At 38.3% G+C, this 12760-nt stretch overlaps 1 protein-coding gene across 1 annotated transcript in view; it reads right to left on the bottom strand.

Annotated features, from left to right (window-relative positions):
* Nucleotides 1-1012: 1012 nt before the first annotated feature.
* MEGF9 (multiple EGF like domains 9) overlaps nt 1013-12760 on the bottom strand; it is an 85351-nt gene continuing 73603 nt past the window's right edge. Inside the window, exons 4-6 of the mRNA XM_032307034.1 lie at nt 8360-8503; nt 7548-7817; nt 1013-5772 (exon numbers count right to left, since the gene is read on the bottom strand). Of these exons, the coding sequence (XP_032162925.1) occupies nt 5321-5772; nt 7548-7817; nt 8360-8503 (866 nt within the window). The 3' untranslated portion in view covers nt 1013-5320. The remainder of the gene's footprint in view (nt 5773-7547; nt 7818-8359; nt 8504-12760) is intronic.

Here is a 12760-nt window from a genome sequence, read left to right as displayed (position 1 = left end):
TGTGGAATTTTTGTAAAACATAGGCCCCGTATACTCCTATGGAAAAGGAATACACCCAGTTTTAATAACCTAATAAAGGTCTTCAATAGACTTTCATCCAAAGTACGAATACAATACTATAAAAGTAATATTTTTGTTACTGTTTCCTCCTTGTGTGCTAAGATTGTACATACATTTCCTTTCTTTTGAAATTTTGTTTGGTTAGATTTCTTCCATGTTTATTCCATTTCCTCGAAATTATACCCAAATCATATACATTGAGACCTACATGTATAGAACCACTTGTATAAAAATACGAGGTGGGATTATAGAGTACTATGACTTGTTTTCTTGTGTGACTAGGAAAGGAAAAACAGGGTTTTGAAGTTTAAATATCTTCTGACTGAAGTTGAATAAGCCAACCAAAGTTTATAAAGCTCTCAGCATGAAGGAAGGCCAGACTTAGTGTTTCTTTTTTTTCTTTTTTTTCAGAGTACCCCTTGGATCTCCAGATGGCATCCCATTAAACACCAGTGAGCTTTGTCAAAATACAGGATCTTCAGGGGTATCTCAAAATAATAAAAAGATGTACTCTCATTGCAGGTCTAACAAACACATAGAACATGGTTCCCATTAGATTTATCCTAAAGGAAGGAAATTTTTCATATGTATGAAAAAAGAAATTCAAAAGGAACAAGTTTTTTCTTTAAAATTTTCATGGAAATCCCAGTGAATCTCACAGGGGACAGGCAAAAGCACAAACAAGGATTTAGGCTAATAAATGCTTTTTTTTTTCCCCCTTCAGGGTGTTTTGTTTTGTTCTAAGAGGGGGAATCTTACAGCACTTTTTTTCCTAAGTGGAAAAACATTATTCAAAGGAAGTTAAAACAAAAAGTATGGTCAATAAATGAAGGGCTCAAAGATTTTCATGAAGTGGTTTGAAAATAAATGCTCTGTGACATATACTCACATACTTCCAACAACTCTGACCACATTAAAAAAAAAAAAGGTAAAGCAACAAATCTACAATAGGTACAAATTATATACATTTATTTTTTTAATAATTTTAAATAACACTCTTGTATAAATTCTTTTCATATATTCAAATCATACACAAATTTAGAAATGCATCATGAAGCCTAGTACAGCATAGGTAGGAGACACGTTTTTAAAATTTGTGTTAGAATTTTAGTGACATACAGATGAGTTTAATGTTTCAGAAACATTCCCTAATCACTCGGGCTGACATGTAATGCGGGACAGAGTGCGTGTGGCTAGCATGAGAACTCAGCTATGGATCACGGGCTCTGGGCTAACGTGGCTCACGTGGTCACCCCGCGCTGCAGTGATTGCATATGCAGAAGGAACAAGTAAGAGAGACTCCCAGCTGCCTTTGGAAAAGCATCATTCAACCACTGCCACCTTAACAATCCGTAACCTTCAGTCCATTTGACGTTGTTGGACATCTTCGGATGAACCAGTGCGCTCTTCCTGCCTTTCCCTCAGCATAGTCACTGGCTCAGTTTAAAGAGGAAAATTGTCGCTAACCTTCCGTCACTCCCCTGCACACAGCAAACTCCTGTTAGTTCTCAAACCCCATACTGTCCAAGATCATAACAGACCAAAAGTTCTTTGCGGATGAGGCCATAAATGTTTTCCTAGCTCTGACAGGTTACACTGGGTCTCTTTTTTCTTCTCTGAACTTTATGTCAGAGAGCTTTCCTTGATGCAAAGATTCAACTCCTACCCACACACCTCAAAGTATAAGAACTAGGGAATGTTCATTATCAGTGCTGTTATGTTCACCGTGTGTCCTACAAAAAACAGAGGACCAAGGTGAATAATCTAATAACCTTGTCCCAACTGAGGCTCTTAGGAAGATGTACTATTGCTTTAGCTCTCTGCCTCCAAAACAGCACGAGAAGGCCTAAATGTCCAGAAGGCACTGGCTGACCGAAATGAACGAGTGGGGAACTGAGTATTGCTTTACTGACCAATTTTCTGGGGGATGTTAGGGCTAGAGAGCAGCCATGTAATCAGACACTTGGACAAATCCTCCCCCCGCCCCAATCTCTCTCTTCCCACCCACATCTGCTCTGTTCTCTCTTCAAATGCAGATGCCCCTAAGAGTTGAAACACATCAAATCCATAGGACCTTGTATAAGTGAGCTTTAGTTTTTATTACCATTTTTCTCGATACCTGGAGAAATTCCATTGATAAAAGACACCGGGGAGCTTGACGGTGCAGGGAAGGAGAGGGAAAGAAGAGAGGATAGACATAGATCTAACAACACTACCTAGGGCATCTGTTAGAAATGAGTCAAGGTTTATGAAAATGAATGAATGAAGATATAATTATCACCTAATAGCAGTATCTGTCATTTATCAATAAGATTCACACTCGCCTTATTTGAAAATAAACACATCTCTCATCCTTATTTAAAAATTCTTCCAATATTATCTCTCTAAAGGAGAGGTGGGATCCCGGTGCTGAACGCCATAGTTCATGGGGATCCTGCTTTCAGAGGAATGAATATTGTGTAATGCATATTCCCTACTAGTTTCCTAGCCTGATTTTGCTGGTAGATCACTTCATGATTGATTTAAATTCTACAGCAAAATTATTTCCCCCAGCAAAAAGCAGGGACACTAAAGAATATTGTTTAAAACAAATTTTAAGATCTTAATTTTTTTTTCTGGAAAGAATTAAGAACATGACCTAGGAGCTGTTAATAAGTACTTAGAGGTTAACATTTCTTGTGATTCAATGTTTGCAATATCTCTTAAGGTCTGTTTCCAAAAAAAAATCTCTATATGGCCAGAATCTGGACTATTTGGTTTTGGCGCTTAGACCCTGACAAACACTCATGCTTTCTCTATTGGGTTAGCTTCTACTTAACAAATGTTTTTTCTTTACCACCCCAATCCGTCATGTTGTGGGGGGGGGGGGTCAGCAATCTGGGAGAGAGGCAGGTGTGTCAGTTTACACAGTTCTTGGAATTGTGCAGTGCCCAGTCTGTACGTGCATAGGTGGCAGCTGCTGGGGAAAGCACATATCCCCCCTGTTGCTTGCGAGGATTAGTTCACTTTAATGAAGGACAAACTGGTAGTTCTGTTTTCTTATCACCAATACTAGCTTCAGATAGTAATCCTCCTGTGTCCTTTTCACAATATCCTTCCCAGCTGTATGGTCGTGGACTGTACCACAGAAGTTAGAAAACAGTCAGAGACAGGACTCTTCCCCCCCAGCCTTCTTTGTCTGTGGCTAGGTGGTTTCTGCATTGGCATATACTTGAGAGAACATGTGCTTCAGTTAGGAGGCCTGATCCCAAGCCTGATAATGACATACAGTATAGCCTTGAACAAGACATTTAACCTCATCTATAAAATGGGGACAATAATTACTTCCTCAGGGGGCTATGGTGAGGAACAGAGGACACATATATAGAAAGGTGCTTTGTGAACTGCTAAGGGTTCTAGCAACATTCACAGATTTTAATACAATGTAATGTCACTAACCTCTACTCTCATGAGCAATGGCCAAATGTTCAGAGCACCCCGGGTTCCCAGAAGTCCATTATCTGTCTGTTCTTCCTCCAGAACATCATCTCTAAAACCTGAGAAAACTTAGGGGTGTCCTATTGAGGGATGACCAAATTCCAGGTTTTTCTCGGGGGGAGTTGGGCAAGGCAGTCAACTTGGATTTCCTAGGTCTGATCTAATAAATCTTTGCTTTTTTTCTAACCATTTGACAGTTTGATGTTCCTAATAAATATCGTATTTGACTTCTTGCTGTTTGTCCTGGCTTGCTTAACCTACAGTCAGTATCATAACAGATGAGAGCTACAGTACGTGGCCTCTAGGGAAAAACCATGTCTAAAAGCAAGGATGTAACTGTACCCACCCACCCCCAGAACTACCCTCTAACTGGACAAGAAGATAGCAGAACTGTAGCTCTGTAGGAACATGGTACACACCTCATCTGGTGTGTACCTGGCATCTGGGTGATAAGCTTTCAAATGTAGAAGGTATTTGGAGAAGGATGGAGGAAGAATAGAAATATTTCACAGGCGTGGAAACAGGGGATCCCAAGTGACAGGATGGCTTTTCTTCTGGAACTAAAATATTTCTAATTCCTTTGGAAGACTATCTTTTACATTTAGAGACTTTCTTTTTTCATGAGGATATGTTCTACATTAATCTATGTAAAATATGCAGACTGGTTAACATTTAATTGGGGGAGTCCTTTGGAGAGTGCAGTCTCTGTCCCAGCTTCACTATCAATGACTTAAAAATCTATTGCTTGTATCTATAGTAAGTCAGAGAACATATAACTCTACTTTGAGACTGAGAAAGGGAAAGAAAAGTTAGAAACATTCAACCTCTTATAAATTTCAACAGTGTCCAAAGAGGGACTAAAAATGACTGATGGTCACCAGAGTCCCAGCTCTAGCAATATTGCCATCTATGTTATGCTATTTTAACCAATCCCGGATTTTCTTTTTACAACACCATTAACTGCTGTACAAATAAATTCTAGATGATAAAATATGACATGATTTTTTTTTTACAAATAGATACAAATACAATGTTGACCAGATATGCTACATTAACTATATACACCTTATTTCTCTAGAGGCAGGAAGAGTCCTTATTTTTAGACAATTTACCATTTACACTGAGCCCTAAAGAGGACCATCAGCTTCCTGCTCCCAGATGTTGCCTTCATCTTTCTATCATTAGAAGTTTATCCTGTGCTTTGATCCTGTCATTGAGCAAGAATTTAGGAAGGAAAAATCAGCCTTTCTAAAGATCTTCTTGAGACTCTTCTGTCCTTATTTTAGAAACAATTGAGATTGTTTATTGTGACATGGCCCAGACATTAAACTTTCTTCGGTGATGTCTTTTAGCACAGTAAAAGGAATATCATCCCTGACTCTCCTTTTTAAAAAAGGTGTCTCGGGAATGGAGATGAAGTCTTCGAGCAGTCCTTCCCTCTCCACTTCCATCCTGTTTCCGCTGGTTTAGTGAACACTTCCCCGGGAGTCCATTCAGAGGTCAAAGTAGATGTGGGCTGCACTGCGGGATTCAGCCTTTCTCTACTCCCATGTAGTTTGGTACAAAAATATACTTTACTACAAGTCCTTATTGACAGTGACTGCTTCAGATCTTCATGGGGGAAATTAAGAGTAATGGGCTAAGTGCATTACAAATTTGTACCTGAAAATTTCAGATGCTCTCTATGCATTTGCAAACTCTCCCCAGACCTTGTCTGGCCTAGGAGCTGATGCAGTCTTAGTGAGCCCTGTGTTCTAACCATCCAGACAACGGTTCTCGCTCCTTAGGCTTTGTAGTTATGTATGGGAGTCGTCAGGGTCAATTGCCCGTTGGGAGCCACTTCATTACCATCATCTTCCAAGAGTCCTGACACATCTGCATTGGGAATGCTGTCGTGGTAGCTGCTGAAACTGATATTGTCTTCTTTTAGCTCGATGGTCCAAAAGGGGGCATTGAGTTTCCGGTTTTGGTACTCCCGGTACATATAGACGGCCCCCACAAAGCCCATCAGCAGCACCACCACAATGATGATGACTGTCAAGATGATGATGTTAAACTGGGTCCATGAGACGTCAGCTAACGCTGATGTGCTGTTTTCAGCAGAGCTTACTGAAAAGATAGTCTGCAGGGTTGTGGGGGTAAATGTACTATTTATAACAGGGGTGGGCACTGATGTGGTCAAAGAGGCATTGGAAACCAAAATGGTAGAACCTTCAGGTGTTGGAACAATAACTTCTGAAAATAAAAACAGAGAATGAAATGTAAAAGACAAAATTATCTAGTTTTAAGAAACAATAAAAGAAATACACATGGGAGTGGAAGTTGGTATGGGATGTTGACATGATATTCTGCTTTAAGGTAATGCGAGTTAAAGATAATTTTTAAAGAAATATAGTGAAAAGAATCAAGGTCTAGAAAGCTAGATTATTACATTCTATGGCTGTTCTCTATAATGTATAATATTAAATCTTTGGGAAAATTCTGATGTTGGAGTTTCCTATCCTTCTTGATTCTTGGACAGATTCACAGAGATTCCTGCAAACATTAAATACATCATTATCGAGTCCTGAGTCACTTGGGTAAAAGTGACAGGGATGAAAAGGCAATCATTTGAACTAAAAAGTTCAACATGTCTGATGGCATTTCATAAGGGTGAAATTCTCTTCAAAAGAGGCAAAAATGGAATAAAGAAAATTGTATTTCTAGTCACTTCTGAAAAACACAATTTAAATGTCCAAAGTTGATGTCAGCCAAGAGAAAACACAGCCTTCCTTTAATCATATGTGTAGTAATTCTTCCTTCGTGTAGATCATGGATGATTTCATAATTAAAGTGCTACTGTGACACAGTCCAGTAGAAATACCCAAAAAAGGCTTTGGAATCAAGTAGATCTGTGTGACTATAGATGAGTAAGTGAATCTTGTTAACACTGAGGCTCCTCATCTGTAAAATGGGAATGATAGTACCTACTTTGCGGAGTTCCTGGGAGGGTTAGCTGAGACAGTGTGCTATGGAGCATTACTGCAAAGAACGTTCCCAGGGCTCAGCGCATCCTAGGCACTCGATAAAATGCTGCTGTTGTCATTCTAATTCATCACCACAGTCAGACACATTAATTTGTCGCCAAAAAAGGCATTTTTTTTTTACATTATCTGGTAACTAAAAAAAAAAATCACCATGATCCTATCAGCTAAGTATAAATGAAGCATGCCTCCAAATGTCACTAGTCCTCCAGGCTAGTGACAGCATTCTAGCTCTGTCTCTTAGCCTTGATCACAACAGAGTAAGGATATCAAGAAAATGGCAGAGGGATGACACTTGCCACAGATCATCAGCCCAGTATTCAGCATCTGTCAGGATATCAAAGAGTGGTTTCTAGAAGAGCATGGTCTAATCGCTCTGTGACCCAATAAAGCTTGGATATCTCTAACTCACCCTGAATCTCTAATCATCAATTTTTATCTAAACCTTTATGGACCTTAACTGCAAGAAACATTTTGCCATATGAGTAACTTTTTCTTTTAAAAGTCAAAAGGAATATTATTACTCTTTCCTCTTTCCTTCACCATCCATGGGAAAACTCAAGCCCAAAGTGAGGGCAGAAGCCACGGTGGACTCTTGTTTCTCAGCTGGAACTTCTGACCAGATTATAGGTCCCTACTTCCAAAGACCTTTGATCGTCCCTGGGAGTGATGAGAATATAGGAAGGAAAGGATAAAAGAAATGATAGGACTTTTAAATTATTAACATAAAAATGAAAATAGATGAAGAGAAAATGTGGGAACCCTGCAATGAATTGTCGTGGGCCTCAGATTTCTGGAGTTGACTTTGGAGCAGCAGGGGAGCAGCAAGAATAGAAGGAGATCCCTTTGGGCAAATATCTATCAAAATCTATTTCCAGAAAACTCCTCTGGTGGGATTGGAAGGTTTTATAAAGCTAAAGGTAGGTGTCCTGAACTTTTCATTGCTAGGCTTAGATATTAAATGTACCACCTTAGGTGAAGTTTTACCTTTCTTGATGCAATTTCCCTCCAGGTCTCGGACATAGCCTTCGAGGCAGTTCTCACACCAAAACCCAGTGGTGTTATGGAGGCAGTTGATGCATTCACCGCTCTCGGGCTTACAGATCTTTGGAGTTGTCATTGGGTCCACGTGGCCATGACACTGGCACTGGGTGCAGATGCTGTCAGAATTGTAGTAGCCATTTTCACACATGTTGCAGTTCTGGCCTGTGTAACCATCTTTACACTGGACACACTCAGGTTCCAATTTACCCAATTCTAAAAGTGAGAGAACACCAAAGTAATCAGCACAGTCCCAAGCTCCAGTTAAAAATGCAAAAAACTGCTAGTCCTCAAAATGGTTTTTAGACCCTCCCTACTATCTCCTCTCAAACGTAAAGAGACTAATGATCTGTAGCTTATTTCTTAATTCTTAACTATCCAGTTTATTGTAAAAATGATGGGGGCCCACCCAGGTAGAGAACAGAAGAAATATGCTTACATAAGGAATACGAATAATTGTAATGATGAGATACTCATGATTTTTTAATTGCTTTTTTAGTCCTGACAGATGGAATAAACATGACTCTAACAAAACTTCCTCATCTCTCTCTCAAGTCTCATTTCATATAGGTATTTGGAATTGGCTGCAAATCCCTAGAAAGAAAAACCTTTGCTGTTTCTATAGCGTCTCTCACCCCCTCTCACCCTATTCTCACTCCTCTTTACCCAGAACTTCATTTTTCAACACACTTGAGAGGAACTGATAGCTGATTGCCTGGTTTTTCCTCTCAAAATGAATAATTCGAGGAAGACCTTACTTATGACACAGCTGCCTGTCGATGTCACTGCTGAACAAGGGCAGCGAAGACACTCTTTCGTGGCACCAGGACTCAGATAAAAACCTTCTTTGCATTCTTCACAGTGATCCCCTTTGCTATTTTCCTGGCAGTTTAAACAAGCACCTAAAAGAAGCAAATTATTTTAAGAAGTTAAAGATTTACTCTGAAAGCACAATAACTGTAAATAAATTATTCCTGTGACCAAAAGACCTTATGAGTTCACCGGAAGAAGTGATCTGACAGGAATTAGATAGAGTTCAGTTTCTACCCCATCTTATTTCTACATTGACCACGTCTGTGAGGTCTGTGTCCCCTTCCAGATTGTAAACTCTAGGGAAAGTCTGGTTACATGAGTAGAGAGCACTAAGCCTGGGTTGATGGTTGACAACATATGGAAAGCAGGTCAACTATTTGCAAGTTAAAAATAAAAACAATCTAAAGAACTTAAAAAAAGAATAAATGACATACTACTTTCATAGTTTGGATACTATAGTTAAATAAGTGAACTAGACCTATATGTATGAATATGAATGAATCTTGAAAGTGATGTTGGTTGAAAAAAGCCAATTACAGAATGATAAAAAACAGATGGAGAGTACTTCTTTATCATGTAAAATTTTAAAAAACATACTGGGGTGCCTGGGTGGCTCAGTGGGTTAAAGCCTCTGCCTTCAGCTCAGGTCATGATCCCAGGGTCCTGGGATCGAGCCCTGCATGGGGATCGCTGCTTGGTGGGGAGCCTGTTTCCTCCTGTCTCTCTGCCTGTCTCTCTGCCTACTTGTGATCTCTTTCTGTCAAATAAATAAATTAAAAAAACATATTAAACAATACTAAGCAAATGGATACAGAATATACTAGGTAAATGGATACATACATATGATATGCAGTAAAAATTAAATGTGGATTGAGGAGGTATAGGGGAATTTTATGTTCTGCTTATCTTTGTGGAGAGAAGGAGAAAAACAAAACTAAGGAAAAAAAGAGAGGACTCCAATTGTATTTCAAATTTGGTATTTCAAATATATAACTATATATAATATGTATAAATATTAAGCAAAATACCAAAATGTTAATATTTATTAATTCTAGATGTAGGTATATGAGTATGTTTTATTTTATTCTCCATAAATTTTTATATTTTAAAAATTCAAGATCAAAGTAAAAACAATTAATTAATAGGAGTGCCTGGCTGTCTCAGTCTGTGGAACATGGGACTCTTAATCTCAGGGTCATAAGTTTGAGCCCCATGCTGAGTGTAGAGATTACTAAAAAAAAAAAAAGTAAATAAAAACTTAAAAAAAGAAAATGGGGCACCTGGGTGGCACAGTGGGTTAAACCATTGCCCTGGGCTCAGGTCATGATCTCAGGGTCCTGGAATCAAGCCCCGCATCAGGCTCTCTGCTCCGCGGGGAGCCTGCTTCCTCCTCTCTCTCTGCCTGCCTCTCTGCCTACTTGTGATCTCGCTCTCTGTCAAATAAAAAAATAAAATCTTAAAAAAAAAATTAGTAGAGAAAATGAAAAGGAAGGAGTAACAGCAAAGTGATGTATTCTGTAGCAATCCTCATATGGTACCGTATTAGTAAAGATACTGTCCTGGCACTGAAGCAGCACAGTGTCTGAAAACAGAAGATGAAAAAGTATAGTGTAATTAACAGCCCTTCTGTAAGGGGCCACAAAGATGCACAGGGACTCTTCCAACTGCCATTATAGGAATAAGTGAGAAAATATGACATAGAAATCTAAGACAATAAAAATTCACATGATAAGCCAAAAACCATTCAATACTCAAACTATTCATAAACAGTTGTATTTGATTTCTTTTCATTATGAGTAAAATATTTACAAAAAAAGGAGAGAGAGACTGAGGTTGTGAAATAAAATGGTCTGACAACTGGATCAAAATTTGAAAAACCAAATAATGACAATGTTATTAACACACATGGCACATCTAAATTCTTAAGTGACTACAACAGAATTCCCCCAAACTTTATGAACAGATGGGGAAAGACAGGTTCTAAAGCTTATTACCTAAACAATTAACTTTGAACTGAATCAAACTTGCATGCAAATGTTGCTTTCAATCATATAATGTTTTTAAGATTTTATTTCTAAGTATCTCTACACCCAACAAGGTGCCTGAACTCATGACCCCAAGATTGAGAGTCGCCTGCTCTGCTGGCTGAGCCGGCCAGGTGTCCAGTCATATAACTTTTTAAGGCCTGCTAGTGTTAATGATAATTTTCACATATATAACAAAGTGGTAGTATATTCTCATATGGTGATAAACACATGAGGCACTGATATCTTTCCAGATCTTATATCCTGATTCCCCTTCAGCTATGTATGTTTGCGACAATAAAAATAGCTAAAAAATACATACTAGGAAACTGCAAACGGCAGATTTTGGCTCTACAAATAACATAATCTTTCATTTGTTGTTTGTTTAGGGAGGAAGGAGGAGAGGAGGAGGGAAAGGGAGAGAGAGAATCTTAAGCAGGTTCCATGCCCAGCAAGGAGCCCAACACAGGGCTCCCTCTCACAACCCTGAGATCATGACCTGAGCCAAAATCAGGCGCCCCAACAGATAAGGTAATCTGAAATGTTAAAGGGTTCTGCAGTTAGGAAAAATCAAAACCTGCATTATGTATAAAATGTGGCCACCTGCTTGCCCCTTATTAAAAATGTGCAACAGAAATAATTTTTAAGAAAACAAGTTCTGATAAAGTCCTGAACTTTCAAAATATGTTAATAGTCCTCTGACAGAATATGGATGTTTGAGGAAAGATGTGTTCCCATAACATGCCATTTGCATGTGACTAATGGGGCAAGAACAGGTCCTATCACTATTCTTATTTAAAAATGATAAATAGGGGCGCCTGGGTGGCTCAGTGGGTTAAGCCTCTGCCTTGGGCTCAGGTCATGATCCTAGGGTCCTGGGATCGAGCCCCTCATCGGGCTCTCTGCTGAACAGGGAGCCTGCTTCCTCCTCTCTCTCTCTCTGCCGGCCTCTCTGCCTACTTGTGATCTGTCTGACAAATAAATAAATAAAATCTTAAAAAATATATATTTAAAAATGATAAATACATATACTGTTAATATCTTGCTTCTACCATGCTATTGGGCTTACATGCTTATTGTTTGGGGGCTTTTTACTATTTTAGATAAAATCTCAAGCCTTGGCGCTTATGACAACATCATTCTGGTCTCTTAAACCATTTATATTAGAATATAAATTTTTTTAGAAATTATAAAATTTTTAACAATTAAACATTTTTCCAGAAGAATTTATTTCTGTTTGTTTTATGCCATTCCCTACAATGAGAAGTCAATGAGGAAAAAAATAACCCTATGTGGTAAATAAATTGTCTCAAAAGGAAAGATGAAAACTTTACTCAAAAGGTAAGATGAAAACAAGTCTAATAATAAGACTCATTACTTGACACTGCTTCAAAAAAAGTATGCACCTGAAACACAGCCACAGAGAAAAAAAATTAATAAGTTACGACAGATAGACATAAATACAGCAGAGTGCTAACAGTAGCTGTGAGGGCAACAGTCCTTTTGGTTTCTCCCCTCTAATTTTCCAGCATCTGGTCTGCATGTATCCTTTTTTTGTTGCTGTCTCGATTTTTTTTCCTGATTACAAAGCTAATATACTATAAACTATCACATGCATATTATAAAAATATTTTAAGAATGCAAGCAAGTTTAAAACATTTCATGAGAAACTTGGAGGAAATGTTTTTATAATAACAATAAAGATCATATCCTTTCAAACCCACATCCCGTAGGAACTGATGGTGTGGATTTGCCTTTCTAACAGCTTATAGTTCCTCTTGAGGAGGCAATAGGGCATAAGGAACCTGGTTTTTAATGTCAGATCTGAGTTCCACTCCCAATGGAACCTTTTATCAGTATGAGACCTTCAGGAAGTAGCTTCTCTGACTCTCATTTTTCTAATCTAAAAAGTGGAATAATTCTTGGGCTAATGATTTAACGTAACATGAGTATTTCAAAGAGTGAAAAACTATTCCATAAGACAAATATTTTCTCTTTATGTTTCAATTTCCTCATCTATAAACTAAGAAAGCTGCACTGGATGAAATCTAAGTTCCCATTAAAATCTAAAAGCTGAGGGTCTCTCTTTTATGATAAAAGATATGTAAAATTTAGCTGAAGTTTAATTTTATTATACTTTGCCGGCAACCTCCCAAAATACAATAACACTGTCTTAAAATTCACATTCTCTTTGTTGAAAGATGGCCAAAGGAGAGGATTACCAATTTAAAAAAAAAAGAAAGAAAGAAAGAAAAAAAAGAAGTGAGTGTTTCCTGAAGATGATCTCATGCTCCCTGGCTAGGCAGCAAACCAACCTGGTAG

This window comes from Mustela erminea, chromosome 12 (assembly GCF_009829155.1).
Source record: "Mustela erminea isolate mMusErm1 chromosome 12, mMusErm1.Pri, whole genome shotgun sequence".
NCBI classification, from domain to species: Eukaryota; Metazoa; Chordata; class Mammalia; order Carnivora; family Mustelidae; genus Mustela; species Mustela erminea.
The sequence above is the reverse complement of the archived record's forward strand: the minus strand, read 5'-3'. Positions and strand labels throughout refer to the sequence as shown.